Below are 22,094 nucleotides of genomic sequence, written 5' to 3'. Positions count from 1 at the left end.
ACAACTTTATAAAAAAAAATTTCAGGGCGTTGTAGGTGGTCGCTTGTCTGCGGCGACCTCTTCCGCCCAGGCAACGATTCCTTTTTGTAGCTTTTCTTCAGGAGACCGTATTAGGGTCCCCCATGTCGTTTCAGAGGGAGCTGGTAGAAGCTCTCTGGGTGGGGGAAGACCCTCGCATTCCCAGAGGATGTGTCTTTGGTTTGCTATGGCATTTTCGTCGCAGTTTTGGCATATTGGGTCAACCTCCCCATCTGTGAAGATCGCTAAGCGATGAGGAGTGATAAGGCTGTTAGTTTGAATTCGGCGGAGGACAGTGGCCTGCGCTCTTGTAAGGTTGCTGTGTGGTATTGGGTATATTCTCCTGTTCTCTTTGTATAGGTTGGTGAGTTCGTTGTAGGAAGCCACTACCTCTCCCATCGGGGGTCCGGTTCCAAGGAGAGCGCGACCCGGTTTGTTAACCCTCGGGCCACTCTATGCGCTTCCTCGTTACCGGATTTCCCGAGTGAGCGGGGACCCAGACAAGATTGATTTTTGTTCTGTCGTCCTGATTAAAGTTTTTCAAGATCTTGGCTGTATTTAGTCCCACACTGCCCCTCATAAAGCTGAGAATAGCGCTCTTAGAGTCGCTCAGGACAGTATGGGTAGTTGGGTTCATGATGGCCAGCGCTATGGCCACTTCTTCGGCCTCTTTGATTGATGCGGCTCTAGTTGAGGCCACATTTACAATTCTAGATTTTCCGTCCACGGCACTCAGGGTGTATGCGTTGTATCCCTGGTTGGCGGCATCGACAAAGACCGCGGTTTGGTCTTGCGTGTGCTTTTCGCGTAGTTTGTCTGCCCTGGCTTTTCTCCTGCCATCGTGCCTGCCTGCCTGCCAGGGTGTTTTTGGGTAATGGCTTGATTATTAGGTAATGTCTGATTGCGGGAGGTAGTGGTGCTCTGCCTCCCGTGGTGTATATGGGTTTAATGTTCAGTCTACTCAGGATGTGTAGTCCCGTCATCGTGTCTGATAGGCGTATTATTTGTGCTGTTTTGTGAGCTTCGATCAGCTCCTCTAGGGTGTTGTGCATTCCAAGTTGGAGGAGCTTCTCGGTGCTGGTATTACTGCAAGGCACAGTCATTACCTATGACTGGAAGAGCTGGCATACTGTTCTTTAGATGAATATGTATAGTAAAAGCCAGCGTCTGATTGAGAGGTCTCAATTAAAAAGAAACCTCGTCATTGCAATATCGGCGTATATCTGCCTCGCAATATAGAACACGACAGGTTCTATAGTTCAATATAGAATACAGACAGGTTCTCGCGACGCGGGCCTTCAAAGTGAACTGTATACAAAAAAAAGTCTTCATACAAGCTAATATGTGCGCAAGCGTCAAACATAGCTATCCTGTGCCAACGCGTGAAGCCCATGACACATCGACGTGTACACACCTGAAGTGTACTCGCGGAAATGCTTATATAAGGAATAATTTTCTGCCGGGAAACTACCCAACAAACAGTACCTTTCAGTGTTTCCATAATTGTGTTCCCATTCAGTCAGAGCAATCAGACGGGGTAGCACACTTCACAGGAAAATGCAAGTACGCGATAACATCAACAGAAGCTTTCGTAAGATTGCTTACTAAATGTGCACAGAAACATGGACAACTTACGCTCAGAATGCGCTCTGCTCTAGTTACACAAAGCTCATTACATGAACCATAAGCTACAACAACGCGCACAAGCGCCAAACTTGCTTACCTTTCAAGACGTAGTCAGCAAACACTCCTTCGTCCCACAGGTACCGTGGCACCAACTCTTTTTCGGGCGCAAACACTGTAGAGCTGCCGATGAACTACAGCACCACGAACGCACAACCTACAACAAATTCTTCCATACACTGTGATGAAGCCCCAGTACCAGGCTTTTCACGAGAGAGCGCAGGCAGGCGGGAACAAAAGCAGCTCGGACGGGCGCTGTAAGACACTGTTGACACTGGCGTATCGCTCGAAACACACGGCGAACACACGGTGTTTCACGAGTCCAGAGGTTGTGCGATGGTTAATGCACACGATAAGAAGCGCATTTTGCCTAGGCACTTCTAATATAAAATTCAACTACCGCCTCACTGCAACAAGCACTCGCGCACAGCCAACGTGGTCCATAAACTACAGCAACTTGGATTGGATTGGATTTATTGAACAAAACACTGCAGCAGCGACACACTGCGGTTAACGAAAAGGAACCTGCCTCCCCGATTCACATCGCTTAGGAGCATAGCCTTCGAGATTCGCATTTGTCACTCAAGGGAAGTCGTAGCTGAAGCATGAGCCAATCCACGCGCCGCCCGTGCGGCTCCGTCTGCTTGAAATGACGGACGGTCTACGGGCTAATGTGACACTTACCGAGCACATATCCGTGATCATCGCCCACATACACGTTAATTATGGCGCCAAGTGTAATGTTTTCGAGAATATGTGCCCTCATCTTGTATTGGTGAGACCATATTTCCTCTTAGCGTCAGGAATAAAGGTAACAAAACGTGGCGATGGCTGGCGTGCTACAGCAGCTGAAGCTTCGGCTGAAGTGCAACAGGCGTACTGCTTGCACGCACGTGTAAGCAAACAGATACGGCCATGCCAGGTACACAACTGACTACTCAGTAAACTGACAATCGTATATTATTCACTTCTGTGCTTTAGCAAGCATTTACGGAATCCTTGCTGCCGTACGAATCCCGCCAATATATCGACACGTATACATGTTTATCTTTCACCGGTGGCCACTTTCCACCGGCTAACAAGTGTTAAACGTTAACGCTCGGCGCAGGAGGCGCCTGCATCGGAAGCTTCTAGAACGTTATCGATGCTTCTTTCCGTTGCCTGTTTTCACCGACGCTTATGTTATCTGATTGTATAACCGACGCGAATTGTCTAGAACTTTCTGGAAGACCCGCGGGCATCAGGGATTAATCTGGAACCTTCGATGACTCAGGTATAAAAGCCGACGCGTTTCACCGCTGATGAGATTTCGACGACCGCCGACTGTGTTCGCCGCTTTCGTTGTGCTTCGAGTGTAGCTTGCTTTTGTGGGCACAGGTTCGCCCAATAAAGAATTAGTTTCGTCATACACAGTTTTACGACTGTTGACTTCAGCGTCACTACTACGTGACAATATCAACACAACAATCACCCGCAGTTTTGAAAAGAAAGGCTCTTTTAAAAGTGACCGCAGGTACTGCATTTGCGAGAGTTTTGTGTATAGTCTGCATAAAATCGTAAAGGAAAGGTTTCTTAAGAAGCCGAATTCCGAAAAAAAGGTAAGCGTCGTGAAAACAAATAAATGGCCTTGCGACATGTCAGAAAGTCTAGGCATTGTATAGTTCCTGCTAGTGCTACTGTAATATGGGAGTAGTGGTACCGTCTCTGCCTCACACGCAGAAGTCCCGAGTTCGAGTACCAGTCAGTGTAGAACAACCTTTTTTTTTGAAGTAGGAAAGCGTTATATACAATTTCACTGGGACAGGCTAAGATATTTTACCTTAGCTAATTACATATGCATGCATAACAAAAATTATTCTGTCTCCTCGCTTTCTCTTAAACTGCAGGAAGCAATTGTCAGTATGACACTTAGTTTATTCGTACTAATTATTGTATTACCGATATTGCGTGTTATGCTTCTTTATTGCGGTGTTAAATGAGCAAATGAATGAAACAAATACAGTTGTTATAATTTTCATTACACAAAAGTAAAGACAGAGCCTACCAACTTTCCTTAAACTTCCTTTAAACTTTCTTCAAACGAACTTGCTTCAAGTGAAAACAAGAACGGAGCCTATCAACTTTCTTTAATGTTGCTTAAACAAGCTTTCTTCAAACGAAAATAAATACAGAGCCTACTAACTTTTTTTAAACTTTCTTTGAACAAACTTCGTACAAACAAAAGTTAAAACACAGCCTACCAACTTCTTTAAAACTTTCTTTAAAGTAGCTTTCTTTTAACCGAAGGAAAAACAGAGGCTACCAACTTGTTGTAAACTTTCTTTGAACAAACTTCCTACCAACGAAAGCTAAAACAGAGCCTAACAATTTTCTTTAAACATTCTTTAAACAAAATTTCTTCAAACCGAAGTAAAGACAGATCCTACCAACTTTCTTGTAACATGTGTTAATAGAAAGTAAAAGTACATAGAGTGTTATTAAAGTTGATAGAAAGTTGGTAAGAGTTCTAAAGAAAGTAAGGAAGTATTTTTGTATAGGTATCTCGAGGCTATTCTGTGTTAAGGAGCGGCCCGCAGCCCTGCCCTAGGGCGGGGCTTCTCAGGACCTTGTGAATAAAGTTTTTTGTCTGTCTGTCTGTGTTAAGTGGTACCAGTAGCTGCTATTTTTCTTTGGTGGTTGTCATTCCTGTTGTTTTACGAGGTTAGTCATCAAAGGTTGAAAAGCTTTTTATATTCTCTCAGGCACCATGTAGTATAAAATTAGGAGGTATTCCGCACACCGCTGTATACGGGTCAGGTGTGTTGAGCTAGTACACCTGGCATTTCAATTGACCGCACGAAGTCCAGCGTATAATTTTTGATGCACTGTTAAATGATACTTCGAAATTCTAATTTAACGCAATAATCCTAGCCAAAGCCGTGGAATCGTTTTTACAGCCTTGAAACGAAAGTTCCTAGTAGTAGTTAGTTCAGCAAGCCGATGACCCATAATTAATTTGACTAAATAATTTTAACCTAGAAACCTCTCAGTTTTTGTGGCTTGCATGGGCCATCTTGAAGGCTCGAATAATATGTAGGATGAAGCTGAAGTTGGGTACAAGCCGTCCGATCTCTCTTTCAAACCTTGGAGCTGAAGCATAGGTTGTTGAAAAAACATGAAGGCGTACAACCATGCAAAGTGCAGTATCTGTCTTTTATGCAAAAAAGATTTTGCTTTCCTTTTTTGCCTTTGTCAGAACGGTATTCTCATGTTACACAATTCTTCCTTCCAGTAGCCGAACTCAGTGAGCTCTACCATGCATCGCTGCGTAAGTAGTCACCCGACATTAGAGTTCTCTTTTTCGAACTGCAGACTCTACATTGTAAACAAAAATAACGCGAAATCAGAGTAAACATCTCGCCCCTTATCTTATTCCCGTTTCTGGGTTATTTATACTACGTACCACTCGGGTTAAACATTTACTCCCATGCTAACCGTGTTCTTGCATGTAAAAACGGCAGTATTTTTTTCATCCATTGGAAGGTTGTTGGGGAGGATAGCCGGACTATTTTTTTTACTCCCTTCACGATGTTTATTCGGCTATTCTTCAGAGTTATTCTTGAGAACTCGCCGGTTATGGCTGAAATTGTCGTGCTTTCGAGAATATGTCACCTCACCTGGAATTGGTGCTGCCGTATTTCCTCGTAGCCTAGGAAAGAACGGCGACAAACCGTCGCGATGGCGGGCTTGCAACAGCAGCTGCACGGAGCTCCGGCGGAAGAGAAATAGGCGTACTGCTTGCATACACGCTAAACAAATACGGCCATGCTCCGTACACAGCTTTTACTCAGCCAATTAACCGCCGTGGTTGCTTAGTGACTATGGTGTTGGGGTGGTAAGCATGAGGTCGGAGGACCGAATCCCGACCACGGCGGCCGCATTTCGATGGAGGTGAAAGTACCCGTGGGATTAGATTTAGGTGCACGTTAAAGAGCCCCAGGTGGTCCAAATTATTCTGGAGTCCCCCACTTCGGCGTGCCTCACAATCAGATCGTTGTTTGGCCCGTAAAACAATATAATTTAATTTAATTTTGCTCAGTTAACTGACAATTATAAATTGTTCAGTTGTGCGCCCAAGGAAGCACTTATGGGATCTGGGCTGCCGTCCGTACTCCTATTCGACCTCCGCTAAAGTCAACACAGCAATATTTTGGACGATGCGCCACCACGGCATGTTATCCGATAGCGTGGCCGTGCCTGTCGCAAAGTGTAGGCTTAACTGGACGGGACGGAGATTGTGAGGGCTTGCGGAGTACAATGGTATTATTTAATCACATAATCTTGAGAAAGGAGCTACATCACGTGGTTTTAAACTCCCTGTGGATTGTTTTAATTCACGTGATCTAAAATTCCGTACGTCCTAATGTTGGCTAGTGGCAACCTTTTACTACATTTCTTAGATGTGGTAATAAAACAACGTAATATAGCGCATTTTACTCCAGTATGCCAGAGTAATTTTTTAGTACAAGGAAGTTTTCAAAGCACATGAGCGCGAAAACCCCAATCTCGGCTACTTTTTGCTAAGAGCGTACAATCATTTCATGAACTTCATGGAGATTCATGGTAGCTACAGCGCGACAGACGCGGACAAAATGAATAGGAGAGGACACAGTACGGCGCCAACCCTTGCAAGTCAGCGCCGCATTGTGTCCATTTCTATTCCTTTTGTCGGCGTATATCGCGCTGTAGCTACCACGAAGCTTCACCAACTCAGCCAATTTTGCATCTTATGAATTCATAGAGATTACTTTCATTGTCAAGCGATTGTAAAGAAAGAATTCTGAAATGTTTGTGATGGATAAAATGGCACACCACCTTAAAGGTAATCGATAGAATATGGGAGCATTAGAACATTGTGGCGCTCCATCGCAGTCATAAAACCGGAAATACCTTATAAAATCAGACATTGAAAAACTGGGCCCAGTAAGGAGCACTTGCATCATGGTTCTATAATTCGGGAGAAAAATATTGCGCAGCTTCTGTTGTGGTCATGGCACTGTGGTAACAACGTTTGAATTCACTGGTGCTGCTCAAGAAGTGCTATAAGCGAAGTAAAAGTAAGTGTAGTTTATTAGTCAATTTTTACGCACACAAACTACCAACATGACGGGTTGACCGCATGACAAAACATTCGTGAAAGTTTTGAGGGAGCAAATTCATAATTTGTTATTTGATCTGATGAAATGCTCAATTATTTCTGCACATAGTTCGAGCGAATAAAAATATTATGCATATCCCACGCACTGTGGGAGCGAAACATTTTGCAGGTAGCTCGCTATCTCGCACCGTTATCTCAGATGACTCGGTCGTCTGAGATAAACACGAGATCAACAAGCATGCACTCATGGATTTAGCGCAATAAAAAACGAAAAGCAATCATAAAGGTATGGTTAAGGCATTGGGATGCTGCTCTGGGGGTCACAGGTTTGACTCCACCATCGCTCATTTTGTTGTTCTTTTAATTGAAGCAGCCCAAACCCCGGTGACCTAGCAACACATATATACTTACCTACGTACCACAAAATCCCTCGGATGAGCACCCCAAGGAATGCTTTGCAATGAAATACTTACTATGTCACCAGTACCCACCGTACGTTTGCTCATCTTTCTCGGTATTTGCGCATATTTTGCTTACCTCTTGCGGCTCACGCGATCTCGAGGTAGCACGTACGGCATAGCTGCCGGGAAATCTTGTTTCAGTTGTATCACCAGAAAATAACTCATCCAAGTTTTTAGAGGGTCAAGTTCTGGAGGCGAAAGTACCGCCCGGTACCACGATAAAGTGCGTGCTAAGGAGGGCAGGTGAGCACACGAGGTCTCCTTCGCTATCCCAGCCGTGGCTGCGCATGCCGTTCCACGCGGCTGAGTGCGTACACCACCCCCGTCTTATCTTGGAGTTAATCTGGTGCAATAAATGGGCGAGCCGAGATCACTCGTGGCTGCATCTGCGCTGTCTTCCCACACGCGTACTGCGTGTGGTCCCGAAATTTCAAGTTTAGCAGACGCGTTGAGGCGAGAGGCAGCAGAAGCGTTCACTTCACTCACTTCGCGCCCTTGATTATGCCAACCTTGTGACAGCGAGTATTTGCTCTCACTGAGTGAGAGCTGCTTTTGTTTCCCTGTGCGAACATGACACCATACTTGTTAAAAACTATTATTCTAAATTTACTGCAGTTGATGCAGCCGACTAAACTATGGTCCTTACTTTGTGTGGTTCTCTCATATTTTGGTATCGATATCAATGCTTCGCCTTTCGGGCGAAACTGCGACTTTTTTTTTTGTGTGGCAAGCAGAGGAGATGAGCGCTGCCACACCTCATTCACATGCAGTTTGTGCAGAGGCGTTCGCTGTTTGGCGACCATTTTAAAATAACATTACGAAAGCATTACACTGCAAACATTGTTCTCATAACCATCCAAGGTGCCGTCCATCAACCGAAAATAAAATTGTCTGGCAGTAAATTGGATGCAATCGGCCGACATCAAATTTTCGGATTGAAACTGCACTCACCCATGAAAAGTACACAACATGCATGCCAGTTCTTGCATACGACCAACGCAGTTCATCGCGATTGCACAATGGGGCGGCTTCACCCAGAGAGAGAGAAATATAAAACGTGTGTCTGGTTAACCAGGGAGGTTAACCAGACACACGTCCGGTTTGCTACCCTGCACTGGGGGAAAGGGGGTATAGGGAGGAAAAGAAAGTGCCTGTCGCTGGCCAGATGTGCTCGGTCAAAATACGAGCGCGGCTTGGCTGCAACCTAGCCCTGCTGATCGACCGACAGTTCACCCAAAGAAGAAACAAAGAAATGCAAGCTGGTCACGGTTTGTATCTTCAGGCATGATCCGGTAGCCAATTTGCCATGAGCAGGATACTGCTCTGGCGATTGGCAGGAACCGGTGACATGCAGTCTCTTTATGCAGTGGGACATGCAGTGGGACTATGCCTCCAGTTATAAAACATGAAGCACATTTTCGTTGGTGTCACGCCAGGCCTAGCGAAGAGTACATTGTTTTCGTAAACCAAGTGTTGGTTTCATGGCGCATGTTCTACCCTTTTAGCTATTTCTTCGTGATTGGGCGAGAAAAAGTGTTTCTGTACCACGGCATATTCTTTTTTTTGCGCTTGCGTTGCCAGGCAGCATAACGTCATAATGAAGCTCAATATAAGTGTGCAGGCCCACCTCATGGAGATGTATCTCAACAATTACTTATAAAATGTGTTGTCCATAGTCCATCTTTCTTAGTCTTCAGCTTGATCACGGTCAAACTTCACATATTTAAGCATATTCACATGCTGTGCTATCTTTTTCATGCAGGAGCCATTTCTCCGGACAAGCCCTTGCCAGGTATGTAAATTATGTCCGGCCGCGTTGGCTCAGCGACTAGTTCTGCTGCTGGGAATGATGTCGCGGATTTCACTCCCGTCAGCGGCGGCCGCAATCCATTAGATCAAAAATGCGCAACCACTCATGTGCTTTGATGTTGTTGCCCTTTCAGAAATAGCAAGTAATCCATGTTTATCAGAAGCGCCATACTATGGATATACCTGTGAAAATTGTTCAACCTGCCGTGGGGGCTTAGAAGTTACGGTGCTTGGCTGCTAAGCAATAGGTTGCGGGATTGAATCCCGGCCACGGCGGCCGCATTTCAATGGGGGCGAATTGCAGAAAACGCCCGTATACTTCAATTTGGGTGCACGTTAAAGAACCCCAGGTTGTCCAAATCAATCTGGAGTCCCCCCACTACGGCTTGCCTCAAAATCAAATGGGGGTTTTAGCACGGTAAACCCCATGATTGAATAAATTTACACGTTCGCAGGCTTAACGCCTCGACAGGAGTCGAATTAACAAAACTTGTAATTCCTTAGTGCTTTTTGCCATTGCCCGACCAATTTCATTATTAGCGTGTGCCGCTCTGAGATTGGCTGTCACTTTCTCTTTATATCAACTATAGAATAATATGTTTCTGTGAATGCGGGCTCAGATGTTTACTGGAAAATATAACAGACCAAATACTAAGAAATATATCCCCGCAGCCATGTTCGTACGCATTGCACAGCTACCCCAAATTTTAAAGCACAAAGAATGCAGCACTTTATAAAACCAGTATCTTGTGTATTTTGTCGTAAGACTGTGAATAACGCACGATTACATTTTCAAGACAATAATAAATCGATTGATTTGAATAGGTCTCGTGACAAGGCGCAACTTTTGAGAGCTTTCTTTTTTATTTCACTCAATAGTATCAGCTAGCACCGCAATCATCAGCATCAGCATCGTTATTAGGCGTGAGGGGAAGGAGCCCCTAAAAACGCTGGCTGTGAAAGAGCTGAGCGTGAATACTGTTTATGCTCATCTTCCAACAGACGAAAGCGGATATTGGGACCTACCTCCGACGCCCCGCAACCCGTTTCCCTACCGCATTGTGTACACGGAGAAAACGAGGCCACTACGCCCGTCGGACTTCGCCGACAACAGCTCAGCCAGTGAGTCATCCGTTATCGGCCACATGTATACCACACCACTGAATCACTCACCGCCTGCGCTTACATGCTCTTTCAGAACCAAAAGCAGTCGGATGCTCTTCTGTGTAATATGTGAAGGCTCATTCAATAGAAACACGAAATGAATTTAGATTGACAAGTATGCTACCAAAACTCTATTTTCGGTATTGCGCGGTAATAAGTTAAAACGAAAGCCGAACCTACAATTTCTTTATTTTTTTTATCTCGCGCGCACACCTCAGCGGTGGTGCTTTAGTTTGACGTCACGAATTTCAAAGTATTTATTCGTAGATGGGCTGTTGTGACTCAGTGAACGATTTAGGAACTTTCAAAGTGAAGGGTTTGGTGTCTTTAGAGTAAATGTAGTACATGTTCGCTGATAAAAAAATTAACGAGGCCTGAGCAGGTGCCGTCACAATCTGCGACATCACGGCAAATTTGTGCGGTAAGTTCAAAATGTGTGGCCACCACCACCCGACTTCCGTTTTCGCGTTTTTTCTCGTCACCACCTTCGAGAAAAAAAATTACAACTGTAGTCCACAAGTTGCAATTATATTTTTGGCTTGTAAAGCTTAGTTTCAAACTTTCAAATTATGAAAATGCTAAAAATGTAAACAAAAAATTATATAAATTAAAACGTGCCAAAATATGTATGTTGCGCCAATAGTCATAACTACTAAACGGTAGGTGCGATTCAAACGCGACTTGGCCGGTTCGTAATGAAAACAATAACCTGTGCATCTAATCACAACAGTCACAACATCTTTAAGCTAAAGTTAGTTATCGTAAAAAGACTGATATAGTTGATATCCGGCAGGTTTGTTTTTACACAATTGGTTATAGTATTGTAAGTGATCTGACTAGTAGCGCCACCTGCCAGCCTCAGCACACAGCCAGCCCCGAAGCCAAGTCTAGGCCTGAGATGTGTGCGCGAGAGTGCGGTGCGCGTGTTGGCTTTCGTCGCGTCTAGTCGCGTTCTTGGAGGCGCCATGCCTTGTAATAAAGTTCGTTATTAATGATTCTCGAGCCTTAATTACGTTTCGACCGGCAGCCGGCCCTGGCCGCCCCTCACAACTGGCGCAGTCGACCCGAACCATGCCTGAAACATTGCCTCTCGCCCGCGTCGTGAAGTGACTCGCCAGCCAACGCTCCTTCCTTTGTGCAGCTCCTGCCGCCGGACGCAGCCTCTCGCCCGCTTCGTCCTAGCCATTTCGCGCCTTCGCCCTTTGTGTTTCGCCGACCGTCGTGTTGACGCTAATGCCTTCCCGCCCGTTGAAGTAGCTTGCTTGCAGTGCCCAAACGGTTCGCCCTACTCGCCTTATCGTTTCTCGTGACTCTTGTGCTGTTTTGTCAACCGCCATGCCGCTCGCGTGCATTGGATTGAGGCGACGCCGGCGGATCTCGCAGGCTTTACAGTGGATTACCTCCGTGAAGAGTTGGCTCGCCGAAACCTTGACCCTACCGGGTCGAAGGAAGAAATATTAAGTCGCCTTATCGCCGACATCACCCAAAACCGCCCAGCGACGACTCCTTTGCCTTCCCCAGACTCCGCCGCGTCCACTCAGCGTTGTAACGTTACGCCGCTCCCGCCAAGCCTCGATGCAGCCCAAACTACCGAGTTGCTGACGGGTTTACTTCAGCAGCTCCTTCGCGTGTCGCAACGAGCTGCAGCCCCAGTTCAAGTCACTACCCTTCCAGACCTCTCCGCATCGCTTCCTACATACAGTGGAGACGGCAGCATTTCAGCGTCCCACTGGGTTGAAGAGTTGGAACGAACTCGAAACTTGGCTTCGTGGGAACATTCAACCCTACTCGCCGTCGCCCTGGGAAAACTTCGTGGAGCAGCCGCTGATTGGAAGCTGTCATAAGTCAGCAATGCCCAACGTGGGAAACCTTCAGACAAGCGTTCCTAGATCAATTCAGTGCCAAGCAGACCTTGCTACAGTGGCAACAAGCAGTTACTTGTCGCGTGCAGGCGCACGGAGAAAACCTTGTGAGCTACTCTCTGGCGAAGTTTAAGCTAATCTCTGGATGCCCAGTTACCCTCACCGATCACCAGCGCATAGAGTACGTCCTTCAGGGCATCGCCGACGCGAACCTGGCCACTGTATTGCAGCGTAGCGCCCAGAGACAGTCGCAGCGTATATGGGCATTGTAACTCAGCTTGATCAGACATTAAGCCATTCGTTCCTTCGAGCCCCACGCACAGGTTATCCAAGCGGCAAATTAACAACGCCAAGCCCACAGGTACCCCCACGTAGCACAGAGTACACGAACCCCCCGGCTGTGTGAGACAAAACCGGCCGGCCACAGCGCATTTCAGCCCTACCACCAGACCAACGAGAGGCTCGATACCTCACTATCTCGGCTAAGCATGGTGCTCCTACCTACCGTTCTGGCCAGAACTGGGCCGAAGCTGTGTGTTTTCAGTGCCGTCAAAAGGGACATGTCGCATCTAAGTGCCCGTCTAGATCTACTGCTCCAACGTTTAAAACACATCTTTCGCCAGCTCTCCACAGCAGCCCTTCCGAGACCCTTGACGGATCACTGGTTCAATGTGCCCTTGTCGACGCCGCAATTGCTGGGATTGGCCAAGTGGATGCATTTCCAGACAGTGGATCTAAAGTGAGTCACGTCGCCTGGTCAGCTCTTTGCCCCTCCTGCCCTGGACTAGGCCTCCCCTAGTCGTCGTTGGAGGAACATCGGAAACCCCAGCTGGCGTCTTCTGTTTGAAGATTTCTGTTGGACCTATCACCGGTTTGGTCGAAGCAGCCGCCCTCCATAATAAAGCTGTGGCACTTATATTGGGTGAAGACTGGTTTTCTTCAAGCCAAGCACAGTTGGTGTTTCAGCCGCCCCTGCCAACTGAAATTCCCCATTATCCAACAGCCACAAGTGTGCCATGTCATGAACGACTGCTGCCACGGATGTCGAATGCTGTTATGATCCAAGGGTCATCTTTGAGTCACTGTGTGCATGGGCCCCACAGCTCAGCAGGCCTACAGCGGTCGCCACTGCCAGGACCAGACGAGCCCCCGTGGTTGGCACTATCTTGCGACAATGATGTTTCAAACACCTACGGCCTCTCTTCTGCGTCCAACCGAGCTGCTTCCTCGAATATTGAGGTTCACATTGACCCATCCCTGCCTGCTGCGCAGCTCGGTAGCCACTGGCCAGTGCCTCAACAACAGGAACTTACTAGTATTTTTGTCAAAACACGCTGAAGTATTCGCCCCTGAAGAGGATGACTTGGACTCGTACGAAGGTGTCGAACATGCAGTTGATCTTCTTCCTGACGCCGTGCCATACAGTCCATCTCTCTACCGGTACTCGGCTGCAGACCATCGTTTTCTTGAGGCCCAGACAAGCCTACTCCTTCGCCAAGGCACCATTCTTCCAGCCTTAGGACCTTGGGCATTCCCCGCAGTAGTTGTTAGCAGAGGCACTAAGAAGTGCCTTTGTGTCAACTACGTGCCCCTAAATAAGATGACTGTGAGTGTTGTGCAGCCACTGTGAGTGTTGTGCACCACAAAAACTGCTTTAATCACCCACCACAGTTCAGCAGACCTACAGCGATCGCCACTTCCAGGACGTCCACCCGAGCGCTTGAAGGAGTATTCTCACAGTGAAGACATCAAGCAGTGCTCTTTCCTAGACCAAAGGGACTTGGTCAAACAAAGAGGGACCGGATGTAAGCGATTCTGACTAGTAACGCCACCTGCCAGCCTCAGCACACAGCCAGCCCCGAAGCCAAGCCTAGGCGTGAGAAGCGTGCGCGAGAGTGCGGCGCGCGTGTTGGCTTTCGTCGCGTCTAGTCGCGTTCTTGGAGGCGTCATGCCTTATAATAAAGTTCGTTATTAATGGTTCTAGAGCCTTAATTACGTTTCGGCCAGCAGCCGGACCTCGCCGCTCCCTCACAACATAAAAAGTTAGTGCTCGTTTTCAGTCATTCTGGTTGAATGGACAGTTCCATATATAAAGAACTATCACACAAAATTTTATGCGCAAAGACACGGTGGTTACTAGGCAACGCGAGGTGACGTCATCGCTACTGCTTCGGCGCATGCGCGGCTAGGCAACGCGGGCGGAGCCGGCAGCAGCTCTGCGCGTCGCCTCGTTGGTGCTGCTTTATTAGAAGGAAAGTTATCACTGTTCGTGTAACGGTAGGATGCGAAAATTATTGTTTTAAGAAAAATGACTTTAAAGATCTGAACCTTATGTCCATCTAATAAAAAAAAGATTCAATATGTCTAAAATATGCTCATAGCTTGGGCCCTCCATGGCAGCGGCACAATCTCCTTTTGAGCGAGCTGCAGCACGCATTTTTTTTCTGTCCCTTTTGCGTCTCCAGTTGGATCACGTGCGGCCTTCCTGACACGACAACAGTCCCTGCGTTGACGATTCCTTTTCCTCCTGGACTTTGCAATATGTCATTGAGTTTCTCCTTGAACTTTCTCCCTGAAGGCCTAAAACTAAATCCACGAGCTCGAAATGGCGTACGAAAAAGCAGGGATGGCATAGATACCACAGACGCAAACGCAAACTAAGACAAACACGCACAATGTACACGACTGAGTGCCGTAGCGCCCCGCAGCCCTCTTGTGGATTCTTTTAAATAAATCGAAACCATAATTTCCCACAAAATGCTTCGATAAAACTTTAGAACGTACTTAAAGAAATTAGCATTACGTAATGTGTATACGCGTAGAGACATTTATGACGAGATGGCAGATGCTTTGAAATCAGAAACCATCACTTTCGGTTTTGGGTGCGCGTAGGAGGTGTTGGAAAAATGGTCATAACTATTAAACGGCTTATGATCACAACATGATCATTTTTGCTAAATATTCTTGAATAGACAGGGAGCTTGAATATGCTTAATTCAAAAAAGAACCTTTTTCTACCTTCAAAAAATGCGTTTTTGAAGGTGGTGACCTGCCTTCAGAAGCACCTTCTCGCGTTAAGAGTGGCTTTTTTGGTAGTGTAGATGAATAGTTTACTAATACAACTGAATTTTGTCGCTGTTTAGTGTCCCTTTCAGGCAATTTTTGAGAGTTCGAGTACGTCCTCTAAAGGGCGTGTTCACACCAGATGAGGTAGAATATGAGGCATGCACTACATCGCGGTTCATGAAGACTGTAGGAATTTTAGCGAATGGAACAAGCCATCTTTGTGCGTTGGGAGGAGCGTGTTAGCGTACAGCTTCTTAACAAACAACAGTGCACTGCAACCGTAGAAAGAATGAGTTTCCTTTGCACTGCGGATGTGCAGGTGCAGGTGCGATGGCCATACAGTGATTCAGAAAAGCTTGTTCTTGGGCTAGTTGGTTATTACTGTAGGGCATGGTTGCCGCGGAAAAAGTGTGCATGATAACACAGCGACAAAAAAAGCACTGGGAAACGGATCCGCCTTCAAAGTTATTTAATTAATGGTTCACACCCATGAATGTGGGTGTCTTAACTATCATGCACAAAGATTTAAAAATATCCAAACACCACGTAGATGGATAGAACCAAGGCAATATTGTTTGCAGTCGCTTGGAGATACTCAGATTGTTCTTGCATTCCGCCTAATTGCAAAATTAGTCCTAATTTGTAACTTTACAATAATGTAACTTCTCAAATGATATAATTAGATGAAAAATGTCAATGAGAGAATTGGAAAGCAACATGAAAAACTCGCGATACAGCTTTCTGTTGCTCAATACGTGCTACATAAACGTGTTTTTCCACGCGTGAAAGGAGCCCACGAATACATGCAAAGTGCCTCGAGCGTCCAGTCGCGCGGCAATTTTGCGTGTAAATGTACATGCAGTTGTATATGCGTATGTATGTACTTGTCACCTGTAACCGCATTTCATTTCGTAACGCAGATTCTCTTCGAGGCGAGAAGAGCAGCTCATCGGAAGGCACCTTGACAGACACGGACGACGACTCAAGCGCCGCCGTGTGAGTGACAAGCGCACGAAAACTTAGACTGCTTACCTCAATAATGGTCGCTAAAACGACGCGCACGTAGACAGAACATTTTACAACAATGTCTGTCTTTTTATGGCGTCCTCTTTGCTGCAATTATCTCCTGACGACAACGCTTGCCTCTGCATGGCGTTTTTTTTTCGCAGTCCTTCCGTCCTTCAGCGCGTGCCGATTAAAACACCAACGAGTGCTTACTCCAATAGGTCAAAGGATAACGCTGATAAAAAAAATTTTATCTGGTGGTTCCTGCGTTCATAATGATGCCTGTTAATATTATAGTACACGATTGAAGTTTCAGTCAAGAAATTCTGTTTTTAGAGAGCATTCTGAAAAACACCGAATGATTGTTTCTTTCTTACTAAGAAAACACTTAGTTAATATAGAGACGGTCGACAAAATGTGCATCAGTAGTCCCGCAAGCTACCAAATCCCTAATGTTCATTACGAAGCTTATTTTATAGCGCGATTCAATTTATTTGTCCGTAATTATACAAAAATGCAAAATGTAGAATGAGAACACTGAAAACACAGAACGGTTCGCCAAATGATGGAAAAGGGTATGTTGATAACTACAAAACGGTACATAGAGATTTACTTCTGGGAATGTGCCCCCTTTCTTAGGTACCCTTGAGGAAGGGAACGTGAAATTTCTTATTTCGTTGTTTGTACCTTACTGTGATGCCCTCAATCCGGAGCAAGCATTTTCTTCCTCTTGCATATTGCTTGCGGCACAACAGTGACGCAAGCACACAAGACAGAAGCTCAAACGTCAAGCGCTTACTAATTGAGCCAATAGTCGGTGGAATTTTTCAATTCTTAGTCAGAGCTTTTCCTGTGTTCATTTCTCTGTTCTGATTGCGTCGCTCTTCCACTGGAAGCACCATGACCGTTAACCACCCTGCTACAAACTTGACAATGCCACTGAGTCTGGCGAGCCTTTAAACAAAGCGTGTCTGCTTCGAAGTTAGTGGGATCAACATGGCCACCATAGAGGGAATTGTCAGATTACCAGTCTTGCCTAATGTTTACAACTGCTGCTGTGCATTTATTGAGGCATGCCCACAACGCAGCTTATCATGGATTCGCATCAACCCTTGGAGGTGGCGGCCAGCTATTCTTGCAGTGGAGCCATGACGCGTCCTATTGCCTGTAATGTCAACGCGCCTGTAAACCTAACGTAGACGCAAACACATGTACAGACAATTGCATCACAGAAGGCTGGTGAAAACTGAATGTCTCTGGGTATTCGCTCACTCGTCCAAAGTTACCATGAGATGCATCACGACCAGAAAGCATGGGAGGATTAGCAGGGATTGGCTCACGTTGGCAATTCTCACACTACGTTTATTGAAGCGCAGGGGCAAGGACACCTGCCATGCATTCGAATCATCCCTTAACAGTACAGAGCTGCTGTAGCCACAAGGGTGCAGCCAGGAAACAACCTTTACTGAGCTCACTTCTATGCCACGTGTAGGACACGGCCTCTCCTGAGCGCGTACGCTTGGATCACGGTGCTCAGCGCCGCCTCGGCCGCCTGCCTCTTCGCGCTGATGCTCGTCCTGGTCGTCAGCCGTGAGTATAGGCTTAGCGCGCGTTGGGTGCATCTCTTCCGTATAACGTTAGATAACTGGGGCTGTGAGAATGTTTATAATAATGAACTTAGCAAAGGCACGCTTATGACTTCAATCCAGAATTCGTCGGTGTCAAGTGGGCATTGCCGTTATGTAAGGTTCCATTTCGTGCACTGTGAAATTCCGTCATGCTGGCGTTTTCAGCTAAAATGAGACGCAGTACCTGCTCTGCGACAGAACTGGCAAAGTGGCGAATTTGACAGTATGGCTGAATTGGACAGTGCTATGGAAATTGAGTCAGGGGAAATGACGTCCTCTATAGATAACTTTATTTCTTGCAGAAGGGCGGAAATTAAAATTATTTTCTTGTATAAATAATTGGCATGCCACCTGCCAATTATATATGCAAGAAAATAATTCTAATTTTCCCCCTTTTGCCAAATAACTTAATAATCCATGCCGTTTTAGGACTCTCCGTGTTATTACTTAAGCAGTTATTCAATGTGTTCGTTATTCAATGCGAGATTGCTTTCAGATGGTAAAGTAAAATTAACTTGAAGGCAATAAAATACAGAGCGCGCCTTCCTTATTTCTCGGCTTAGGAAAATGAATAACATCTTAAGAGCGCAGTTTCTTATATGCTCCGTCCGCTAATTTTCCTGTGATTCGTGCTGCAACGCTGGGAGAGTATTTGCTCATCAGCACCCAAAACGTATCTGCGAAATCAAGTAATTTTTGGGTTCCTATGGCAGCTCTTCAAGCCGCAGTGCTCTTCCACTGAAGTGCAACAAATTTTTATCTTAATGAGAGAAACATTGTTGCATTTCCGGGCAGCACTGCTGTGAACATACTATTGGATCTTGCAGTTAGGTGCGGGAGTTGGGGGAAGTTGAGGTGGACTTAGGGAGAAATGGAGGTTTATCTACCTTATTTACAATATTAGCACAAATTAATCAACCGTACATTATTTAAAGTATTAGCACAAAGTAATCGACCGTAATAAAGTCATCGACGGCCGGCAGCAATTTGGGCGCTGCGGCCCGTGGTAAGAAGAACGCGTCTTCTCTCTGCCTCTCGCTTTCCACCCCTTCGGTCTCTCGGGGTCACGTCATTTTCAGCCAATCGTCAAGCCAGCTCAGGTGTCGTCATATTTGGTCAAAGGGGACGCTCCAAGGGCTCCATTGTCCTATGGTTCACTTGCCTCCGGCGTTGCCTCCTCGCCTGGAAGCGCTCAGCTGAAGGGGACGGGTTGCCTTAAACGACATTCCAGAGCGGTAAAGAAGTTTCGCTCAGGACTAGGGTCAGCTACCTGGAACCGTGCCGGCATCCCGTTACACTTTCGGGAAGCGTCACGCACAGGGGAGAGAAAAGCTTCATGCGCGGCACACGAGGGTGGGGTTGCCAACCTGTCTGATGGGTCCGGTAACGTGGTTCACGGTCCCCGTCGCATCATAACTGGAATGCGACGGCGTTTGGATGGGATCGGGGAACTTGACTGATGCCAGGAAAAGAGTCCGTATCTCATAATACACATACACACGCGCACAATTATTTCGTAGTGACGTATTCGCCGGGCCACATGTCAGCCTACCCACACAAGGACGTCGATTCTGTTGTAAGATCGAAATGTTTATTTATTGCTCCTAACGCAACAATAAAACCATCTCGTGGCAGTAGCAGCTGCGAAGCCACCAGCTCAAATTTACAAATTACAATATTCAGAGAATATTCGGTGAATTTATAGTGTCACGTATGCACTTTGATTTCTTTTACAAGTTATCTCGGTTCCTTCGAGTAACCCAGCTAGAGGAGTACAATCACCTTTTCTTCATACGGCGCCTTAAAAAAATTACGTTAAAAGAAAGGCGTTGTACTTCGTACGTCTGTCATCTTGTTAGACAGGCAATTATGTCCTGATTGTCTTCGCTGCACAACGACAAGTTTACGACATGTGTTTCTGGCTGCTTTTGTTATATTCGTTGTTGCCTTGTTTGAGCGGGATTACAATGTCTACCCTTGTCGTGTCTGCAGCTTCGGACACCTCCTTTTATCCCGTAACACAACTATTACTATACATTCTTCGCGTCACTTTGTGCTCTGAATCTCACTGGATCTCAGGTCGGTACTAAAGAAAACTAACTTTTCATGCTGCTGCTTTGCGATCATCCGACTCTCCGGGATTGTTAAGTGAATGGTATTTTAATTATAATAATGAGTTTAACGTCCTCAAATTTACCAATGAATCACGACGGGTGCCCTAGTGAAAGGCTGCGGATTACTTTTGACCACCCAGGGGGTTCTTCAACGCGCCCCTGAATTTATGACCACGTGCGTTCTTACATTTGGCCCCCACCGACTCAGGTCGCCAAAACTGAGGAATCAAGCCCGTCACCTTGTGCTGAGCAGCATCACGCAATAGCAACTGAGTCACCACTGTGGTGTGTGTCTACGTGCTGACCCAGAGGTCGTGGGTTTGATTTTCGGCTGCTGTGGCTGCATTCAGATGGGAGCGAAATGAAGTAGGCTAGGTTTAAATTAAGGTGTAGGTCAAGGAAACTTGTGGGTTTACATTAAACTGTGACGCCCAATTACGGTGTGCCTCGCAACTTGCCTGTGTTAATTTGTAACCTTCACCCCAAATTTCTACTAGGTCACTTTTCGTTCGAAACACTACTGTGGGGTTCACGTAAAGAGAACCTATTCTTAAACATAGAAGGTGCAGCTTAGACGAATGTTACTAAAGAAATAATGTTCATTGTCTTATTCAGTTATGTTTCTTTTTTTAAGTGCGACTAAAGTCTCATTACGTATAATTATAGAACATTTCAATTCGTATTTTAGTGAAGTTGTATTAAGTGCTCCGAAACACCCGCTGAACTAGTGGCGGTGGCGCTATCTTTAACGCGAGCTTTTTTTTTAATATTCTTTCCTTATCTTTTTTAGAAGTTGTGAAAACGCGCGAAATAAGAAAAAAAAACCACTGCTTTGGCAGGTCTGGTTCGCATCGCTGTCACTCATGTTTGAAAACTACCATGCTCGCAAGTCCACTACAAAAGCGATCGGTTACTGCAGGCGCCCAGCCTATTCCAGTGCTTCTAGGTTATGCAGATAACTTTTCTCCATGGCCCTAAATGATAGGTGATACGCAAGTGCTGAACACAGATGTAAACATGTTCATCGGCTTCGCTACGATGGGCATGATGGTTCGGTTCTACCGAATAAAAATTGAGAGTGCTGCCATCTGGGCGTGAAGAAGCGCCGTGACGTCATTTTCTTTCAGAATTTGCAAGTTTTCGTCAAATCCCGGAAAAAACAACTATGTGTGTGCGAGATAACGTTATGCTAGGACCTCAACAGGGTGTTTTTGAGCAGCCATTATATCATTTAGTTACTACTTGTGCTCTTAGGCGAATATTGAAAATTTTACATAATGAAACGTAAGTTTTTATGTGACTGATCTCAGGAATAACTCGAGATTATTAAGAAAGACAACGTTTTTCTCGCATCCTTCAGATGTACAATTCTATATTTAAGGTCTCGTTAAAACAACATAAATGACCAGGTATTTGAACGGTTGTCACTACACCACCCCAAATTGTAGAAATGTATTCATGATTACAGATCGCACGATGAAGGCACCTACACCGACTCCCGAAGAGCCAGCCGTGTTCATCGATCCCGTGGAGTTTGTGGCAAAGGGCGGACCCGACCTGCTCACAGATGACGGTGCTGGCACCGTGGCGGATACGACTACGAACGCACAACCTGGAACGGAATTGGCACAACACGCCGGAGACTACCGCACCATTGCCACGGAAAAGCGGCGGCCGCGCTAAATGCGCTATTTATTTTTACTTATCTCTATTCATGCGTGTTAAGTAATAAATGCTTACTTCTTGCATACATTAGAAGGTCTGACAGACGCCTTTTATACTACAAGCCTGCAGAATACTTAGGATATATAAACAAAGACTGTCACTAGGCGTCAGCTTCGATTGAAGCTCTTATAGCTCGCAATAATTTAAAAGTGTGTTCGCATGTCGCACTGAACTGTGGTAGTTACGGACTTTTACCTGTGCTACGCTATGTGTAAGAAACTCAGTAGTAAAACTAGGATTCTGTTGTATGTGCAGCAGTGTATTAGCAGATCGCTTAGAAAGTTTACAGGTCTGCGGTATCTGAGAAAACGTTCCATCTCTGAGCACTTGACGACAACGGTCAGTAAAGCTACAAAGCAGTACGTCGTTCGAATTAACTACAGGCTGGAAATACGAATGCCAGGTTGCGTGCCAGGGGCTGC

At 45.9% G+C, this 22,094-nt stretch overlaps 1 protein-coding gene across 1 annotated transcript; it reads left to right on the top strand.

Moving 5' to 3' along the window:
• Window positions 1-8,464: 8,464 nt before the first annotated feature.
• On the top strand, window positions 8,465-21,630 carry LOC125945730 (uncharacterized). Its single transcript, XM_049667988.1, has 6 exons — window positions 8,465-8,567; window positions 9,062-9,091; window positions 10,111-10,230; window positions 16,121-16,196; window positions 17,698-17,795; window positions 21,416-21,630. Exons 1-6 carry the CDS (start codon window positions 8,465-8,467, stop codon window positions 21,628-21,630), a joined length of 642 nt encoding a protein of 213 aa, XP_049523945.1.
• The last annotated feature ends 464 nt before the right edge of the window (window positions 21,631-22,094 follow it).

This window comes from Dermacentor silvarum, chromosome 5 (assembly GCF_013339745.2).
Source record: "Dermacentor silvarum isolate Dsil-2018 chromosome 5, BIME_Dsil_1.4, whole genome shotgun sequence".
Taxonomy (NCBI): Eukaryota; Metazoa; Arthropoda; class Arachnida; order Ixodida; family Ixodidae; genus Dermacentor; species Dermacentor silvarum.
This window is presented reverse-complemented; position numbering and strand designations above follow the sequence as displayed.